The sequence below is a fragment of the Tamandua tetradactyla genome, chromosome 2 (genome assembly GCF_023851605.1).
Source record: "Tamandua tetradactyla isolate mTamTet1 chromosome 2, mTamTet1.pri, whole genome shotgun sequence".
Lineage (NCBI taxonomy): Eukaryota > Metazoa > Chordata > Mammalia > Pilosa > Myrmecophagidae > Tamandua > Tamandua tetradactyla.
Window position 1 is genome coordinate 81,897,902 of NC_135328.1, and position 20,518 is coordinate 81,918,419.

General features: G+C 39.1%; 1 protein-coding gene across 15 annotated transcripts in view; it reads right to left on the reverse strand.

Moving 5' to 3' along the window:
* Positions 1-8,888, reverse strand: part of CCDC171 (coiled-coil domain containing 171) — a 576,357-nt gene extending 567,469 nt beyond the window's left edge. For 7 of the 15 annotated variants that reach the window (XM_077148124.1, XM_077148125.1, XM_077148116.1 and 4 more), the window contains exons 1-2: positions 8,446-8,767; positions 255-406 (exon numbers count right to left, since the gene is read on the reverse strand). In XM_077148124.1, the coding sequence (XP_077004239.1) occupies positions 255-298 (44 nt within the window). In that variant the 5' untranslated portion in view covers positions 299-406; positions 8,446-8,767. The other 8 variants (XM_077148129.1, XM_077148126.1, XM_077148122.1 and 5 more) reach the window with 6 other exon arrangements.
* Between the last annotated feature and the right edge of the window lie 11,630 nt (positions 8,889-20,518).

Genomic DNA, 20,518 nt, shown 5'->3' on the forward strand with positions numbered 1-20,518 from the left:
TACTGACAGAACAAAATATAGACAACTTGGACCTTTGTGGTCCAAATTAACAAAGGACAAAGAGCCCAAAAAAGCCTCTGGATCCCAGTCCAATTCCTATGAGGTATTATTCGTGCACTTCCAGTCCAGTAAAATTGATACTTCCTTTGCCATTTCACAAGAATTCTTAAAATTAGCCCGACCACTCACTTATCTCTCCAAGTTCCTTGTATTCAGAAGCATTTCTCAACTAAAGGAAGAAACTGTAGACTTACCTTTGGTTTTCACCAGTAGCATTACTTGAAATGTTTAAACTCATGAGGTCTTCCAAATCTTTCAAACTACCTCACTATTTCTTAACAATAGTCGTTATAGATGCTTAAAATGTCCAAGATGTCTGTGGCTTGCAGGTTAGATGAACTTAAATCTGTTAAAAGAGTAAATAATGTAACAATTGAGTACTGAGACTATAGATGATTTTTTTCTTTTTTGGTTTATTTTTAAACTTATCCTATAACAATAATGTAATACTTTTATTTTAAAAGCTATGTTTTATTTTAAAAAAACATTGGAAGTAAAATGACAAAATATTTTTTAAAAGTGTCCCTTCTGATTGGTAAGAACAGGTAATGACTACATCATTAAATTCTTTTAATTTCTCAAAGGAAAACAAATACAGAAATAATGACAGGTTTTTTTTTACTGTTCATCTATTTTCTTTTTATCTGTAGATTTTATTTTTTACTTTTTTGTTGTATAATATAACATATATACAAAGCAAAGAAAGAAAAAAAGCAATAATTTTCAGAGCACTCTTCAACAAGTAGTTACAGGACAGATACCAGAGTGTGTCATAGGCTACCACACCATCATCTCAGATTTTTCCCTCTAGCTGCTCCAGAATATAGGAGGCTAGAAGGAATAAACATTTTTTTATCATCACAATCAATTTGTTTTTTCTTTTTTGCGAAAAATAACATATATAAAAAAGCAATAACTTTCAAAGCACAATACCACAATTAGTTATAGAACAGATTTCAGAGTTTGGCATGGGTTACAATATCACAATTTTAGGTTTTTACTTTTAACTACTCTAAGATACTAGAGACTAAAAGAAATATCCATTTAATGATTCAGCACTCATATTTGTTTATTAACCCATACCTTCTCTGTATAACTTCACCATTACTTTTGATCTTTCTATCTCACTCTTTAGAGATATTTGGGTTATGGCCATTCTAACTTTTTAATGTTGGAAGGGGCTGTCCATAATATGGGGTAGGGGGATGGAACTAGTTGATGTTCTAGAGGGGCTGGCCCCTCTTAGGTTTCAGGACTTATCTAGTCCAGGGACCCATATAGAGGTTGTAGGTTTCTGGAAAGTTATCTTAGTGCATGGAACCTTTGTTGAATCTTATATATTGCACTAGGTGTTCTTTAGGATTGGCTGGAATAGTTTTGGTTGGGGTTTGGCAAGTTATGATAGATAGCGATGTCTAACTGAAGCTTGTGTAAGAGTGACGGCCAGAGTATCCTCTCGACTCTATTTGAAATCTCTCAGCCACTGATACTTTACTAGTTACACTTCTTTTCCCCCTTTTGGTCAGGATGGAATTGTTGATCCCACAGTGCCAGAGCCGGACTCATTCCTGGGAGTTATCTCCTACTCTACCTGGAGACTTTCACCCTTGGATGACAAGTTATTTTTGAACTTGGAAAGCAAATTGTAGTGTCTATCTCTATGATCCAGAATCTTGTTTGAAAGAAGGTTCCAGAAACATGTTTAGGTCCTCAACGCCTTTTTTATAAATCATGCATATTCTATGCACCATTGCAATCAAAGAGGCCAAAGTACAACTAAACCAAAGGCCCCCTAGTGTTTTCAAAGGTCTTCAAAGGAATGTAAGTGGAAGAAATCAGGAAAGAGAAGAGTATCTAGTAGGTACACTAGCATTCTCTCTAAACCTTCTTCCATGGGAGATACTCCGAACTATACATAGCCAACCATTTCAAGTAAATTACTTTACTATAGTGTAAAGGAATCTCTGAGTAGACATTTTAAACAGAAATAACAATAATTCATTAAGTCTAAATAGATACAAATAACAAGATCCATAAGTGTGTCTTAATATCCCCAGTAGAAGTCTAGTACCCTAAAAAAGACCATGAGCTTTGGATTCAGAAAGATTTGAACTAGGATTCCAATAGGTATATTACAAGGTAAATAGCCTTCGGCAAGTCACTTAATCTGTCTTTGTCAATTTCCTCACTCATAAAAAGGGATAACTACATCAACCTCATATACTTACTATGAGATTTAAGCAACAATACAGACTTATACAGTGTCCAGCAAACGGTTCATTTCTATCACTGAATACAGAATTCACTGAGAAATTAACAAAGGAAGAGAATAGGTGACACTTGGGGTAGTTTGGTCTAAGGAAAAGATGCAATAAGTTTATTAGTCAAGTTATAAATGTACATGGATATCAAGGAGACAAAAATACAAAAGTAATAAACCGCTCTGGCTCTGCTTCTCAGTAAACAAGACCCAGAGAGAGAAGATTACTTAAAAGAAAAGGGTCTCAAATAAACAGATTGAAATGGAAACTGAACCATGACTGAGAACCAACTAATGGCTCATTTAAACACATACCAAGGGATAATTTAAAACAGTCAGTGATTTGTGTAGCTAACAGAAAAACAGTTTGACCAAGAACAAAGAGGATGGAATACTGGCCAAGACGTCGGGCAGGGGTGAGTGTGGGGGGTTGGAGGGCGTTGAATTCTAATTTCTCCAGGGATCTTTTGAAAAGACAAATCTCAGGAATAGTGAGAGATAACCAAATATCACTGAAATGCTTCCATTAATTTATTGAGCACCTGGTATAGTGTCAAGCACTGTAGAATGTACTTTATATATAAAATCTCTGATTCTTACAACTCTGCAAAGTATTGACCCATTAACTAAGATTCAGAGATTAGAAATAACTGGCCAAAAGTCACATAGTTACAAGGCCAAGATTCTGACTCATAACCACCTGACTCTAAGGCCCACACTCTTCCTATAATACCACTGTTGATACATACAATTAACTCTTAAATTATCTTACCTGAGGTTTATTATTCTCACTTCATTTAAGGAAACTATTCTGATTCAAAGAATCTAAATGACTTATCTGAGGCCACTCAGTTTCTATATAGAGGGCACCCTAAGACTCAATCAAGCTCTTCTGATAACGACCACCAATATCTTTTCACTTTACCAACATGTTCCCAAAGGTCAGACCCAAAGAAATTGTCTTCAGAAAAGAGTTTTAATCTAGAAGGAATGTACTCTTCTGTACTTAAGGGTATTACCCCAGACTCAAAATACATATATAAAACATATTTCTATTTTTGTAAAACAGAATAAATACATAAACGTATATGAACACACAAACATATGCATATGTGTTGGAACAAACATAAAAAGAATCCCTATTTACCTCATAGGAAAAGAATTTCAGGGGAGAAGTGTGGGAAGAGAGAGCTGACCAAATTTTAAGAAAGTTTTTTCAAAAAAGCTAACTTGAAGAGAATCTTTATTTTTAAGTCTATTCTAAAACTTAAAAATGAAGAGATAAAAAGGATTCAAAAGAAAAAGGGATAAAATACTGAAGAAAAGCAAAGAATAGCATGTCGATAAAATAGGAGTCCCTGAAGAAGAAAGCCAAAGCAAGGTAAAAGAATAAATACTAAAAACTATAATTCAAGAAAACTTTTATGAACTTAAAAAAAATTTTCATCTAGATATTGAAAACGGAGACTGCATCCCAGAGACTACCAACCCAATACAACGAACACCAAAACATATTCTAAGATAATAACTGGACTTTAAGAAAAAGAAAAAAATCCTTTGAGTAGCTGGGAAAATAAAAGCACATGACTTATAAGGCAAAGAAAATCTGATTAGGCGGGCCGCGGTGGCTCAGCGGGCAAGAGTGCTTGCCTGCCATGCCGGAGGACCCCGGTTCGATTCCCGGCCCCAGCCCATGTGAGAAACGAACAAACAAACAAAATATAATAAAAAATAAAGATGTTTCCCTTTCTTCCTTCCATCCTTCCTTCCTTCTCTGTCTTTCTTTCCTTCCTTTCCTCCCTCTCTCTTTAAAAAAAAAAAAAAAAAAAAAAAGAAAATCTGATTACCCTTAGACTTTTTCAACAGCAACGTTTCATGGCAGAAGAACATAGAATAAAATATTTAAGATGTTCAAGGAAAGAAAGTACAAGCCAAGCACTTTATATACAATGAAACTGACTTTCAAAGGATAAGAGTACAAGCTGTCACCAACATGCAAGAAATCAGGGACTACTGTTCTCACTAGCCCTTCCTAAAGAATATAAAGGAAGAGAGTAAGTGACACTTAGGGTGTCAGACAACCATATTGACTAGAGAAACATCAACATATGGACAGATGACGAGCATTAAATACATAGTTATCTATAAAAGTAACATTAAATGATGTCCAAAAAGGGTCAGGAATATGTAATGGAAATAGCCTCTGGCAATGTAATTATATTACAACCCTAAAAATAGATATATTTATTAGGGGGAGAGCATATGTAAAAAAATTTTTTTAATGTTTTCAACAATCATATCTGTGGTAATAACAGGTATTATTCTGAATCTGTTCTGTATGGTACATAGGAACAAAGAATTAATTATAAGAATTATTCTAATCCTGTCATCCTCTGTGTCCCTGAAAACCAGGATTCGAGATGTGGATGAAAGGTGATACAAATATAATAGACCTGCCATGCAGGAGGCCTAGGTTCAATTCCTGGTGACTGCCCGTGCAAAAAATAAAATATATATATTATATATATATAATATTATATATATATATATATAATAGAGATGACATTAATTGAAAGCTTTGTGGTCTTGAATTTAAATTGGAAGTAGTAAATGAATTTGTAGTTTATCTATTTATCTATCTATATACATAGTACAAATTTATTTCCTTGCTCAGCTCACCGAAAAGGCCTAAGAGCAATGACCAGCCCAAGAACAATAAGCATTTGGTAGTCCCCTTGATTGTACTCTTGATTACAATGGACAAAAATCCATCAAATATGTTTAATTCCATAAGAAGACATTTTTTAATACTTATTTCAAAAACTAATGAATAAAGACAAACTATTAAGTAATTATCCTGTCTTTCCCATATGAACTGTACCACTGGATTATGAAAGAACAAAGAAAAATGTCTATTTTCATTCATTATCAAACTAATTAAAAAGAAATGAAAACAAATGAATAAATAGATATAGGCATTAAGACTCAGTGATTACTAACATCATACACAAAAAGGTAACTAGATATTATGTATCTCCTATAATCCTGCCATATACCACCTATGTAGTCTTACCAAGAGGATGAACTCTAAGCCTGATCAAGCTTCTGGGTGCAGGAAATAGAAGAGAGAAGATCAATCACGGGTATACAACCAGCAAATCCAAACTATGGGAAAATTGTATGAGATCGTCAACAGAAAAAAATTGTAGGGTAAAGGAAGGAATAGAAAAAAAAAATCTATAAAGTAGAAGAGATCTAAAAGACACACCAAAAACATTTTTAACGATGAAGACTTAACATCTAGGGATAAGCATTTGCACAATAAAACTTTTTTTAAACATAAGGAAGTGACTTCTAAAACAGGATAATAGTTAATGGAAGGGTGTTGTGACTGGAATGGAACATACAGAAGGGATTTCTGGGATGAGTGGCAAAATTCTATTTCTTGACCTGGAGGGTAGTTACAAGGGTGCTTACTTTCTAATGATTCTTTAAGTCATAGATTTCTTTTGTGTGATTTTCTGCATCTGTGTTTTATTCTACAAGGAAAAGAGTTTTTTTTTTAATCCTACCTAAAGTCTCCAGCTAATTTTGATTCTCTTTCCTTCACTGAAGGATACTGAAGACAGTGAAGACACTAGGGTACGAGGGCTACCTGTATGTTACAGGAAGAATAAATCATTCAAGGGTTAAACTTAGGTCTGTGATTCAATTTAACTGTGACAGAATTTCCATACTACTAAAAATGGCAGAAAAGCTGTGATAAAATCTCCTCCCTTTTCTCCACCACAGTAAAAAGAAAAGAAGGAATGCTGAGGAAAGTAAAGCAGCAAGGAGCAGTAAGGAAAATGTCGATGGAATAGGAAGCTAAGTTAAAGAACTGTTCTACTCCACCTAATACTTGCTCCTAAATTTACTGGAAACTTCCTTTTGAACCTCCACAAGGTTAAAAGAAACAACAATTTGGCTAACCTATATAAGTAATTAAAACTCAGAATATGTGATCATTGCCAGCCATTCTCTTCTTCTTCAATACCTGTGTAAAATTTTAAATACTGCTCTTCATTTGAAAATATTTATCATTATTGATGCGAAAAAGCCACTCCTGCCATCTTTATTCCAATTTGTGACAAAAAAAATTCCTTCTCCAGATATTGTGCTAAGAACTTTCTATAGATTATCTCATTCAACTCTATACAACCCCAAGAGAACAATACAGTTAATATCAGTTAATACATGAGAAAACTGGGAATTGCAGATATTCAGTAACTTGTTAAACACCATTACCCCTGCTTTTGGGCCTTCAGGACATGGCTTGCTCACCCCCACCCAAGAAGCATGTGAGACCATGATTATTAGGGCAGCACTTCTGTTCTTGGTGCAGATTTCTCAAACTGATCATTTTTCGCCACATCCAAACTAACTACAAGACAGTCTTCTCAAGAAATAACGACTCTAACCTACTATGGATTCTCAATCCAAATGGCTAGGCTATAAAACGAGGCCACCACATAGCAGAAATGAATGCAGGCAAAGATTAAAGCAGGTTTTTGTGTTAAGGTATTAATAAATCAATCTTCTCTTGGTAGTGGAGTTGGGCCATTCTCACCATTCCTACAAAAACAGCCAATGGGATGTTATATCATTCTTCAACTTAAAAGTTTTTAAACAAATAGATAATAGTCCAATTTGAGGCCAAGGACAGCTGTACTTCAAATATCAGAGCCATCACTCTTACAAAGTTTTTCTACCACCTAGTCAGACACCTCATCCAAACTCATGACTTCACACACATCTAGGTCACTCTGTAGGTCATCCAGAATGTACTTATCTCTCAGTGTGTCTGCACAGATCAAAAAGAAAGGCACCATGCCAGACACTGGGCTAAACCTACATGACTTCATTTAATCCTCCCAATAACCCTCTGAGATTATTACGCACATTTAACAGAAGAGAAAATGAGGCTCAGAGAGGGTGGGTAACTTGCATAAAGCTATTCCGTGGTGAGGTCAGAATTCAAACCCACATCTGGCTGACTCCTAAATCCATCCAGTTTTCACAACAGCAGTGTTATACAATATATTTCACCTTTAAAGTGGTAACTGGACCTTTCATTAAAACAAGATAAATAAAGGGGCTGAAACAATCTTAGAATTTTAGAATGAAATGGGAATTTAGAGACCAGCTCCATCTTCCTATGTGATAGATAAGGAACTTAAGGCCTGAGGAGGTTAGGTGATTTGCCTGAAGGCTCAAAGCTAATAAACAGCTGGACCAGTATTAAAACAGAAAGCTCCTCGTTAATCCCGTTATCTTTCTTCTTTGTAGGTTACACTGCCTTTATTTCCTTCGTATTTCATGGGATACCATGTTGCTCTATCATTGTTTTTATTATTACTAGGCACAAACTGCTAAATAAAACGAGTGGCAAAATAGTAGGTTCTTTTTCTCCAAGGTTATGACAACTATATAACACCCATATGTAATGTACTTGAACGGGTTTAACAGCAACCGAAATAGCTGTTCAAGCAAACTTAAGCAATATCATGAGATCCTCTTAAAACGAATGAATTATGGATTTGCCTAGGATAAATATCTCAGGGGAATAAAAATCGCTCAAAACATTACAGCCTCGGAAAAACTAACAGCCGACTTCTCTAAATCTCTTAAGAGTTTACTACAGGGTAAGGCAGAAGGAACTACAGAACAGCCTAATACAGCTCATCCTTTAGTTCATCAAACATTTATATATTGTCTAGGTTGTGGCTGGAATTTTTAAAAAGGTGGGGAGCGGAGGGCAGACGTGATCCTTGCTCTCAAGGGGCTGCTGATTCTCCGGAGTTAAAGAGCCCCGAAGTCGGGGGTGTAAACCCAAGGAACTCCAAGTTCAAGTCTCTGGTCCCTAGCCAACCCTCTGGGTACTACGGCAGCCGTCTCTGCCTAGGATGCCCCTGGGCGATCTTCCTCCAAGGGGTTCGGAGAGCAGCTCAAGGAGCTGCAGACATATCCCCACGGTGACACGAACCGCCCCAAGGCAGCCCAAAATAACTCGGTGCCCCCATAATCTTCACTGCAGCCCTGCCACACCGTTTCTCTCGAAGCCCGCACCCACACTCCACGGTTACCTCAGCGATCTCCTGAGGTCCAGACCGCACACCCCAGACCCCAAGGGCAGCTTCCATTCGCAAGGGAAGAAGGAGGCCCAGACACGCCGCGGGGGTAAGGGGAAAAACTGTTAGAACCCGACGGACTCTAGGACGCGGGAAGGCGGGACAAATAGCAAAGGGCATAGAGTACTAGAGACACGAAGTTTACAACGGCCACTTCCGGAGGCTGAGAAGACTCGCTTGCTCTCGCAGACCTCTCAGACCTTCTAAGACTTTCACAGGCCTCCGGGACTCCGCCCCGGCCCGCCCCTTCCTCCAGCAGCCCGTAGCGGGCAGCTCCAGGATACGTACTCCGAGAACGCAGGGCTCGGATTGGAAGAGCCGGGCCCGCGAAGCAGCGCGGCTTCTCCAGAGGACGAACCAGCGCATGCGCCGTTGCTGGGGAGCGACGCGCTCCCGGCCGCGCGCCGTCGCGAGCCAGACTCTCCACCTCCTAGTTTGAGAACGTTCCTCTGAACGCTCCAGCGTGGGGTTCTCAGCGTAGTCCTGGGGTCGCCGCCTTAGAATCCCCGGAGAGCTGACTGAAATGCATATTTCTAGGCGTTAACTCCTCCCCCCCCTTATCCCACCTACTGAATAGAAATCTGAGAAATCGGATCCCAGATCCTTTTTTTTTTTTTTAACAAACTACTGCTATTGCTTGGGTCCGGAGCAGCCCTTGGGGATCCATTTCTTGGTACCAGGACCTGTGGAAAATTCTCAGGGCTTTGCTTCTGCAGAATAGGCTTGATTTCCCTCCGTATGAACCGCTTTTTGTCCTTTCTTCCTTCCCCATGGTGCACCTGCTTGTGATTGTAAACAGCCTCGGAGGAACGTTATGTCCCTGCGCTTTTCATTTTAAACATTACATAACGAGGTGCCTCGCAAAAAAAAAAAAAAATGTCCTTGGGGACTTAGCGGGTGCTCTAAGAAAAGGCACAGCCTGGAATGGAACAGTATCTCTGTCATTCACACATGCACACACGCCTTTCTCTTGTTGATTTGTACTTCGGTTTCACCCGGTAGCTGCTCCGCAATCTGCTGCCGCCTCGGGGAGATTGGAAAACCAAATCCTCTTTTGTTCCTAAGGCTTATGAAAGCCTATTCCCCGAAGAACAACTGGCGGGATTTTGATTAAGGATTTTATCACCACCACCTTCACCACCATCTCCTCCCCTCAGAAAGGTGGTTAATACAAAATGAGCCTTTCATTCTAAAATCTTCCTGTGTTGATTGTAATCAACCTGAAACCAGATGTAGAGTCTTTCCCCGTCTCTCCCTTGGGAGAGCCAACGGTCCTAAATGCAAATATAAATTGAGATTAAAACCTCCTTGATTCCTTTGGCACTGAAACCTTAATTGGTTGAATTTAGTCATTTAGATTGAAAAAGGTGGCCCATCCTCACTTTCTAATACTTGAGCCAGAAAGAGGATAATTGCTTCAAAGAAAAGAGCTTAGGAAAGAAAAAAAAATAGCCCGCTTTAATGTTTAGAAATGAAAAGGAAAATTACAACAGCCAGAGATCATGGCTTTTTTATTTTACAAATTTTAACTAGTATTTTAAACTTTTTTATGTTTTAACAAAACCAAAAAATAAATACTGAATGGCAAGAATAAATGCCAAATGTACTACACTACACACTTTTTTATGACTAGGTGCAACATGAAGATGTGTAATTTTCATTTATTTGTTCATTCAGTCTTTTTTTTTTTTTTAAAGAGACTGTGTTCCCAGCATGGAGCTAGGTGATATAAATGCAGGACATATAATGTAGGTTCTGTGAGGACCAGTGAAGAGAAATGTTAATGTCAGCCTTTAGTACCCAGACCTTGTAGAGAATTTTTAGCTCAGTCTGGGAAGATAGATTCACCAAGTCGGTGGAAATGGAGGACGTGAAAGCTACAAACACCAGTACTAGAAACAGTATGAGGCATTTGGAAAACTGAAAGAACCTCTGTATTGGGGGAGGGAGTTGGTTGAAGTGGGAAGAGTGAAAATGAAGCTGGAAAAGTAAGCAGAAACCAGATCACTTTTAGGTCATACTAAAGAGTATATCAAGCAGTATAGCTAATGAATAGTTTCAAGCAGAAAAGTGATAATAATTACACAATGAATAAGACTGTTCTGAACTGTTATAGATTTTCTATTTTTTTTTCTTCTGGAAGGTCAATTCTCTGTTGTTTCTCACGCACCTGACATGCTACTACTAAAGAAAAACTTTTATAAAAAAAGGCAGTCTCCAACTCACTTTCTTTTGACTTCATTGTCAAAGTACTGCACTCACCTCGCTTCCCTTTTTCCTTTCTACTAATCCTTTTTTGCAATAGTATTAGATCCATCCCCATCACTCAAACAAAACAGCTTCCAAAGTCTATAATGACCTTGCTGCCAAATCCCACAGCCCTTGACTTCAACATTTTTATTCTCCTTGATTTCTCTCCAATATAGGTGAGACTGCACTCCTTAGACCTTTTCCTGTTCTGAGGGAAATGTTTTCCCCTTCTTTCCCCTCAGCCTGGTATTTTCTCAATATCTGCCCTCAGCCTTCATGTTTTACCGTGTAGATCTCATCTATTCCTGCAAATATAAACTCTAGGTCCATGATTTTCAAATCTTTATCTCCAGTCTAAACTCTTCTGAGCTCTGGTTCTGAATTTTTAATTCCTCTTTGAACAGTGCCATTTTAATATCTGGAAATACTGAATTCATCATGTCTAAAACTTAATTATCTTTCTCACCGCTCTGGAGGACCCCGAACTACTCCTCTACTTATTAGAAAAGCCTAGGGAATCTTTGTTTCTTCTTTCTTAAGAATCTAAGACTCACTAAATCCTATTTACTTTTTTTTCTTACATCTCCTGCCTTCTTTTTATAAATACTACTGAGCACCTTTCTTTGTTTCAGTGCTGCTTCAAATCCAGACACATGTAATTAAGACCTTCCCTGCCTCCTGATACAATTCACACAACTCCTTCTCTGCAGCCTCTGTACATTTGTATAAGATAATTAACATCTAAGGCATTTTTTAAGTGGAAAAAATGAGGAGAGGGTCAAAAATAGAAAAAATCAAAAGCAGACATAAGAGAGAGTATACCTAGACGACCCTGGGGGGTGGGTTAAAAGCCGATTGTAATCCTCAGGGGTATTTAAGCAGCACATAAGCCACACCCTTTTAACCCTTGAATAACCTCTCCCAGAAAGTTCAAACACCAGGTGCTTAATTATTATGTTGCTTTGCCATCAATTCTTAGAACTGAAAGGCCTTGCCTCAGTTATTGTTCTCACTGGCTCTGGTCCTTTGTTCCTTCAATCCCTATTCTGTCTACTACAACCGAAATGATCTTTCTAAAGTATAACTCTGATTATATTACCCCCTTGATTAATCCTTTTAATGGCTCCTCATTGCTTACAGGATAAAACAAAACGTTTCCCCCTGTCAATTAAGAGCCCCTACAATCTGGTCCCTACCTTCCTTCCAGCCTCTCCTCCTTCTATTGCACAATAAATCTTCCCTCTCACTCACAGTAGCAACAGAAAACACAAAATATTTGGGAATCAGTCTCATAAGATACAGGCATAACTTTATGTTAAAAGCTTTCAGTTATGTACATTAATACAAAAGATATAAATCCAAATTACATTATTGAGCATATAATATAGGCCAGGCACTATGCTAAGTGATTTCATATTTATTTTAATTAATTTTTCTCAAGATATGAATATCTTATTTGCAGTAGTACATGGTCACTGGAAAAACTGGGGAATTACAAAAGAATAAAAGTCTTCACAAAATCCTACCTCCCCTCTCCAGATATAACTGTTATGAGTGTGGTATATATTTTAAATGTATATATAAATATTTTTAAATGTGCATTTATTTTTTTATATTTACATTCATATATGCATATACATACACACAGCGCAGAAACTGCTACTTGTTACCCATTCCCCCTGCTAAACCCAGTTGTTTGTGGCAGTAAAAAAGGTAAAACTCCAGGAGATGAATGTTCCACTTTTGGCTAATCTGTTTCCTGCTTCCAGATACTGATTCTCCCAGGCTACCTTAGACCTACGATTGGTTATATGACCCATTCTGTATAATAAAATGTAAGGGCACATCTATTATGAGAAAAAAAAAAACCTTTGATCTTCATTGAAACTTTTCAGTTGCTGACCCATTGCTGGACAACCTAATTATGTCTTTCAAGTAGACAATAAATGGCCTTATAGTCCAAGCCTTTGTTGGTCATGTTTTTCATCACTTGAAGCCAACAGTGCACTAGCAAACCAGCTTTGGTAGAGGGAGATGGTGGGTGCTTTAGTTTCCTAGCTACTAAAATAACTACCAAGCAATGGATTGGCTTAAACAATGGGTATTTATTAGCTCACTGTTGTAAGACTAGAAGAAGTCCAAAATCAAGACATCATCAAGGCAATGCTTTCTCCCAGAAGACTGGTAGTCTGGGACTGGCGCCAGCGATCCTTGGTCTTTGGTTTTTCTGTCATATGGCAATGCACATGGTGGCCTCTCCTGGCTTCTCTCCATCCTGTTGACGTCTAGCTTCTCCCTGTGGCTTTCTCTCTGTGTGTCTAAATTTCATTCTATTTTAAAAGACTCCAGTAATAGGATTAAGACCCATCCTGATTCAGCTGGGCCACACCTTAACTGAAGTAACCTCATCAAAAGGTCCTATTTACGACGGGGTCACACCCATAGAAATGGATTATGTTTAAGAACATGTTTTTCTGGGGTATATTATTCCAAGCCACCATAGTCAGGGAAACCTGATGTGTAGCATTTGCTGATTTTCTTCATGTCAGTGTTCCCATCATGGCCGGTTTCAAGCAACCAACTTGTAATCTCTGAATGCAGAGTTGAGAAGAAATGTGCACTTTTGACTCTCAGAAGTCCTGTGCTCTCTCAAACCTACATGGGCCAGCTCTAGTACATCATTGTTGGAAGTCAAACAATGCTAACCGGTGCATTATAATTCTATATGTTTTTAACTTAACATTAAAGCATAGTCACAAGTGTATGCCAATATGAAAAATATATTTCTATAACTGCATTGTAATTTATTTTATAAATACCCATCATTCATTTCTGCAGCCATTTACATCATTTCTAACTGATCCTTTTATCTAAAAAAATTAAAGCTCTGTCTTTGTAGATCACAGCTTCTTTTTTTTTTAGGTCACAGCTTTCTGTCTCTTTAAAAGCATAGTATAAGTATTCAGAATGGGATTTGATGATAAAAGAGTTTAAGCATCGAAAACTAAAGCCAACATAATTACCTGTCCCTGTGTTAAACAACTCTGTGTTTAACTCCCTGTGTTAAACAACCCTGTGTTAAATAACAATAATAACAATAAACAACTCTGGGTCCAAACAAAAATAATTTGGCTTCTTGCTCCAGGAAGTACTTGCCCCTGGAAAATAAGACCATGCACAAACTGCTTATCAAAATGAGCAGTTCAGAGAGCAGCACGTGCGGCTTCTGAGTGGGGGCCTTCGTGTTGTGCACTGCATGTTGGTGCCAATCTATCAGGTGGCAGCCTGAAACACTGAACTGGGAAACATGTCTCTGGATCACCCTCTCAGAATTTGCCATGCAGGAAAAGGCACCTTGCAGAGAGCTAATACAGTGCAAGAAGCAATTAAGTTAAAGCAGCCTGGAACAAAGGATTATCAGCTTCGAAACATAAAATAGAACACTTCAGGGAGTGGGGGAGTCTATTTTATAAGGAGTAAGAGAAGATACTCTGATTCATGTTAGGAGAGGATTTCCTAAGGCCACAAATGAGTACAAGCTTCTGACAAGATGCAGGCTCAGAAAAGATGGAGAGAACATGCACTTCACTTTCACTGGGCTGATCTTCATGGTAAGAGGGCTAAAACTATGAAAGAGAGCACCCCAGCCAATGCAGAGCCAGTTTGCTAGGACTGAGAAAGGTGTTTTTTGCATTGTTCTATTTGCTTTTGTTAGCTCCCAGCAAGAAAATCTCTATCATATCGCTAACTGGATACAAATTTATGAAATAGAGGGGTAAATGGCAGAGTTAACACATTAAAATATTAAAATGTATGGTGTGTAACAAATGATTGCAAGACCAACAAAGAAATAGGAAATGGTACATCCAAAAGAAAAGATAAAACTTCAGAAGCCATCAACAAAGAAGATCAGAATTTGGACATACCAGACAGAGACTTTAAAAAATAAAAAATCAGGTGGGCCACAGTGGCTCAGCAGGCAGACTTCTCGCCTGCAATGCTGGAGACCAGGGTTCATTTCCGGGTGCCTGACCATGCAAAAAAATAACAATAATAAAATAAACAAATGAAAGATCTTCAGTATGCTCAAGGAGATAAAGGAAATACTGGAAAAGTAGTGAAGGATATCAGATAAATGAAACTGAATAAATTGAGAAACTAAAGAGATAGAAATATTAGAAAGGAACCAAATTGCTCTTCCGCCGCCATTTTGATTCCAGCTCCATACAAGGCTCTGCTGCTACCGGGACTCGGTCTGGCGCCAGCACCCACTGCGGACAGCACAGCCACCTTGGAGGACATGAGCGAGTGCAGCCACATAGAGGAATTCGCGGAGGGATCCAAGATGAACGCGAGCAAGAATCAGCAGGATGATGGTAAAATGTTTATTGGACGCTTGAGCTGAGATACAAGAAGGAAAGATCTGTTTATCTCTATTTGGAGAGGTTGGAGACTGCGCAATTAAAACAGATCCAGTCACTGGAAGATCAAGAGGACTTGGATTTGTGCTTTTCAAGGATGCTGCTAGAGTTGATAAGGTTTTAGAACTGAAAGAACACAAACTGGATGGCAAATTGATAGACCCCCAAAAGAGGGAAAGCTCTAAAAGGGAAAGAACCCCCAAAAAAGTTTTTGTGGGTGGATTGGGTCCAGACACTTCTAACAGCAAATAAAATAATATTTTGGAGCATTTGGAGAGATTGAAAATATTGAATTTCCCACGGATACAAAAACAAATGAAAGAAGAGGATTTTGTTTTATCACACATACAGATGAAAAACCAGTGAAGAAATTACTAGAAAGCAGATATCATCAAATTGGTTCTGGGAAGTGTGAAATCAAATTGCACAACCCAAAGAGGTAAATAGGCAGCAAAAGCAATAACAGAAAGGAGGAAGAGGGGCTGCAGCTATGAGACAAGGTGGTACTAGGAGTCGTGGATGACATCAGGGCTAAAACTGGAACCAAGGATTTAATAACTATTCTGGTCAAGGATGTGGAAATTACAGCAGTGCCTGTGGTGGTGATCAGAACTGTAGTGGCTGTGGCGGAGATGATTATACTGGGTGTAACTGTGGGAACTGTGGGTATGCACAGGGACATGCAGACTACAGTGGCCACCAGCGCACATATGGCAAGGCATTGCGAGGGGGTGGCAATCACCAAGTCAATTACCAGCCATACTAATGGAGGACCTTAGAACACAGGAGGACATGCTAAGGTAACCCACCTTGCAGGACGATGCTGAAGATTGGTCTTCTGTTGCTCTGAGATGATTATTTTGTAAAAGACTTTCTAGTGTACAAGACACACTGTCCAACTGTATATAGCTGCCATTTAGTTTTCTTTGTTTTTACTTTGTCCTTTCCTATCTGTGTTATGCCTTGGTGTGGGTTTGTTTATAAAAATTCTGTTTGTATGATTTCATGTTAAACCTCAAATAAATACTTCCTTATGTGATTGTTTTTCATGTCAGGTACTAAATAACTCTGTAAAAATGTAATTTTAAATAAGAAATAATGAAGGCATGGTTTATTTTGTAGCAAGTTTTGGTCCCTAGGGAGAAACAGTGGTCCTTTACGAATACCCAATCAGTGTCATCCTGTTCCCCAGTTTTGCTTCCTCTCCCTTTTATCTAAGCTTCCACCACTCTGTTGAGTAATGTCTTTTTCTGTCTATCTGGAGACACTGTCATGTTATTGTGATTGCATTTTTCAAAAAAAAAAAACCTTTTTAATGAGAAAAAGGTAGTGCGCTGGTTTGAAAGGATGTATGTCCCCTAGAAAAGCCATGTTTTAATCAAAATCCCAATTTGTAAAGGCAGAATAATCCCTATTCAATACTGTATCTTTGAAACTACAATTAGATCATCTCCCTGGAAATGTGATTTAATCAAGTGTGGTTGTTAAACGATTAGGTGACAACATGTCTCAGCCCATTTCGTTGGGTCGTGATCCGTTTCTGAAGTCCTATAAAAGAGGAAACATTTTGGAGAATAAAAGATTCAGAGAGAGCAGAGCAGAACGACATAGCTACAAGAAGCAGAGTCCGTCAGCCAGTGACCTTTGGAGATGAAGAAGGAACTTGCCTCCCGGGAAGCTTCATGAAACAGGAAGCCAGGAGAAGAAGCTAGCAGATGACCCTGTGTTCACCATGTGCCCTTACAGATGAGAGAGGTACCCTGACTGTGTTTGTCATGTGCCTTTCCAGATGAGAGAGAAACTCTGACTGTGTTGACCATGTGCCCTTCCACTTGAGAGAGAAACCCTGAACTTCATCAGCCTTCTTGAACCAAGATATCTTTCACTGGATGCCTTTGATTGGACACTTCTATAGACTTGTTTTAATTGGACATTTTATCGGCCTAAACTAGCAATTTATTAAATTCCCCTTTTTAAAAGCCATTCCAGTCCGGAGAAGATGGCGGCTTAGTAAGGTGTGCGGGTCTTAGTTCCTCCTCCAGAACAACTACTAAAGAACTAGAAACAGTACAGAACAGCTCCCGGAGCCACGATAGAGACCAGACACACAGCATACCCCATTCTGCAATGGCTGGACCGGCTAAGAGACTCCGCTGCGGTGAGATCCCCGAGAGGCACGCGCTTCCCTGGGGCCGCAGGGGCTGGCAGCCGGAGCCCCTCCCTCCCTCCTTCCTGGGCTGGCTGGGAGCTTCGGATCTGCGGTTCGCCAAGCCCGGCGGCTGGCGCCCCTCCCCCACGCGCGGCTTCCCGGGCCGGGTGGGAGCCTCGGACTGGCGGTTCCCCAAGCCGCGGCGGCCCTCCCACATGCGGCTTCCTGGGCTGGCTGGGAGCTTTGGATCGGCAGGTCCCCAAGCCACGGCGGGCGGCGCCCCTCCCCCATGCGCAGCTTCCCAGGCCGACTGGGAGCCTCGGAACAGCAGATCCCCAAGCCGCGGCAGCTGGTGACCCTCCCCCACAGACGACTTCCAGGAGGGAAAGGAAAGAGACTCCAACAGTAGTAGAGACTGAGCCCAACCTAACACCAGTAGTGGCATTAATGAACGACTTCTGACTACTAAAAATAGGCCCTCAGCTCAGGCGAAACTGATCAAGGTAGAAGTTGCCAATTGGGCTAACTGAAAAAGAGGAAAGGGGGTGAAACAGAGCCTTCAGCGACTGTTACTACGGAGGCTTGGTTGCCTCTGGGCTCAGCGCTGGGATTACACAGGTTGCAACTGCCCCAACGCAGAAACAGGCTGCTTTCAGGGCTCTCTACCACCTGAGCCTTCCCTGCGGGAGGGGTGAAATGAAACTCAGGTGGAATCCCTCAAGGAATTCAGATCCCAGGACTTCACAATTTGAAGCCATTAAAAACAACCTACAACCTTTCCTCTGTCTCCACCACACACCCAGCAACGAGAGTCTTCCAAAGTTAAAGGAGCCACAACATCTTTTGCTGGTGGGACCCGCAGACAGACAAGCACCACATACTGGGCACAATAAGAAAAACAGAGCCCAGAGACTTCACAGGAAAGTCTTTCAACCTGCTGGGTCCCACACTCAGGGAAATCTGATTAAATGCCCAGACGCCAGCAAAAAATAACAAATCACACCAGGAAAACTGAAGATATGACCCAGTCAAAGGAACAAACCAATAGCTCAAATAAGATACAGGAGCTGAGACAACTAATTCTGAATATACGAACAGAAATGGAAAACCTCTTCAAAAACCAAATCGATAAATTGAGGGAGGACATGAAGAAGACATGGGATCAACAAAAAGAAGAAATGGAAAGTCTGAAAAAAAAAATCACAGAACTTATGGGATTGAAAGATACAGTAGAAGAGATGAAAAAACAATGGAAACCTACAATGGTAGATTTAAAGAGACAGAGGATAGAATTAGTGAACTGGAGGATGGAACATCTGAAATTCAAAAAGAAACAGAAACTATAGGGAAAAGAATATAAAAATTTGATCAGGGGCTTAGGGAATTGAATGATAATATGAAGCACACAAATATACGTGTTGTGGGTGTCCCAGAAGGAGAAGAGAAGGGAAAAGGAGGAGAAAAACTAATGGAAGAAATTATCACTGAAAATTTCCCAACTCTTATGAAAGACCTAAAATTACAGATCCAAGAAGTGCAGCGCACACCAAAGAGATTAGACCCAAATAGGCGTTCTCCAAGACACTTACTAGTTAGAATGTCAGAGGTCAAAGAGAAAGAGAGGATCTTGAAAGCAGCGAGAGAAAAACAATCCATCACATACAAGGGAAACCCAATAAGACTATGTGTAGACTTCTCAACAGAAACCATGGAAGCTAGAAGACAGTGGGATGATATATTTAAATTACTAAAAGAGAAAAACTGCCAACCAAGACTTCTATATCCAGCAAAATTGTCCTTCAAAAATGAGGGAAAAATTAAAACATTTTCAGACAAAAAGTCGCTGAGAGAGTTTGTGACCAAGAGAACAGCTCTGCAAGAAATACTAAAGGGAGTACTAGAGTCAGATACGAAAAGACAGAAGAGAGAGGTATGGAGAAGAGTGTAGAAAGAAGGAAAATCAGATATGATATATATAATACAAAAGGCAAAACGGTAGAGGAGAGTATTACCCAAACAGTAATAACACTAAATGTTAATGGACTGAATTCCCCAATCAAAAGACATAGATTGGCAGAATGGATTAAAAAACAGGATCCTTCGATATGCTGTCTACAGGAAACACATCTTAGACCCAAAGATAAACATAGGTTGAAAGTGAAAGGTTGGGAAAAGATATTTCATGCAAATAACAACCAGAAAAGAGCAGGAGTGGCTATACTAATATTCAACAAATTAGACTTCAAATGTAAAACAGTTAAAAGACTTCAAATGTAAAACAGTTAAAAGAGACAAAGAAGGATACTATCTACTAATAAAAGGAACAATTCAACAAGAAGACATAACAATCATAAATATTTATGCACCGAACCAGAATGCCCCAAAATACGTGAGGAATAAACTGCAATCACTGAAAAGGGAAATAGACACATCTACCATAATAGTTGGAGACTTCAATTCACCACTCTCATCAATGGACAGAACATCTAGACAGAGGATCAATAAAGAAACAGAGAATTTGAATATTACAATAAATGAGCTAGACTTAACAGACATTTATAGGACATTACACCCCACAACAGCAGGATACACATTTTCTCAAGTGTTCATGGATCATTCTCAAAGACAGACCATATGCTGGGTCACAAAGCAAGTCTCAACAAATTTAAAAAGATTGAAATCATACACAACACTTTCTCAGATTATAAGGGAATGAAGTTGGAAATCAATAATAGGCAGAGTGCCAGAAAATTCACAAATATGTGGAGGCTCAACAACACACTCTTAAACAACGAGTGGGTCAAGGAAGAAATTACAAGAGAAATTAGTAAATACCTCGAGGCAAATGAAAACGAAAACACAACATATCAAAACCTATGGGACGCAGCAAAGGCAGTGCTGAGAGGGAAATTTATTGCCCTAAATGCCTATATCAGAAAAGAAGAAAAGGCAAAAATTCAGAAATTAACTGTCCACTTGGAAGAACTGGAGAAAGAACAGCAAACTGACCCCAAAGCAAGCAAAAGGAAAGAAATAACAAAGATTAGAGCAGAAATGAATGAAATTGAGAACATGAAAACAATAGAGAAAATCAATAAGACCAGAAGTTGGTTCTATGAGAAAATCAATAAGATTGATGGGCCCTTAGCAAGAATGACAAAAAGAAGAAAAGAGAGGATGCAAATAAATAAGATCAGAAATGGAAGAG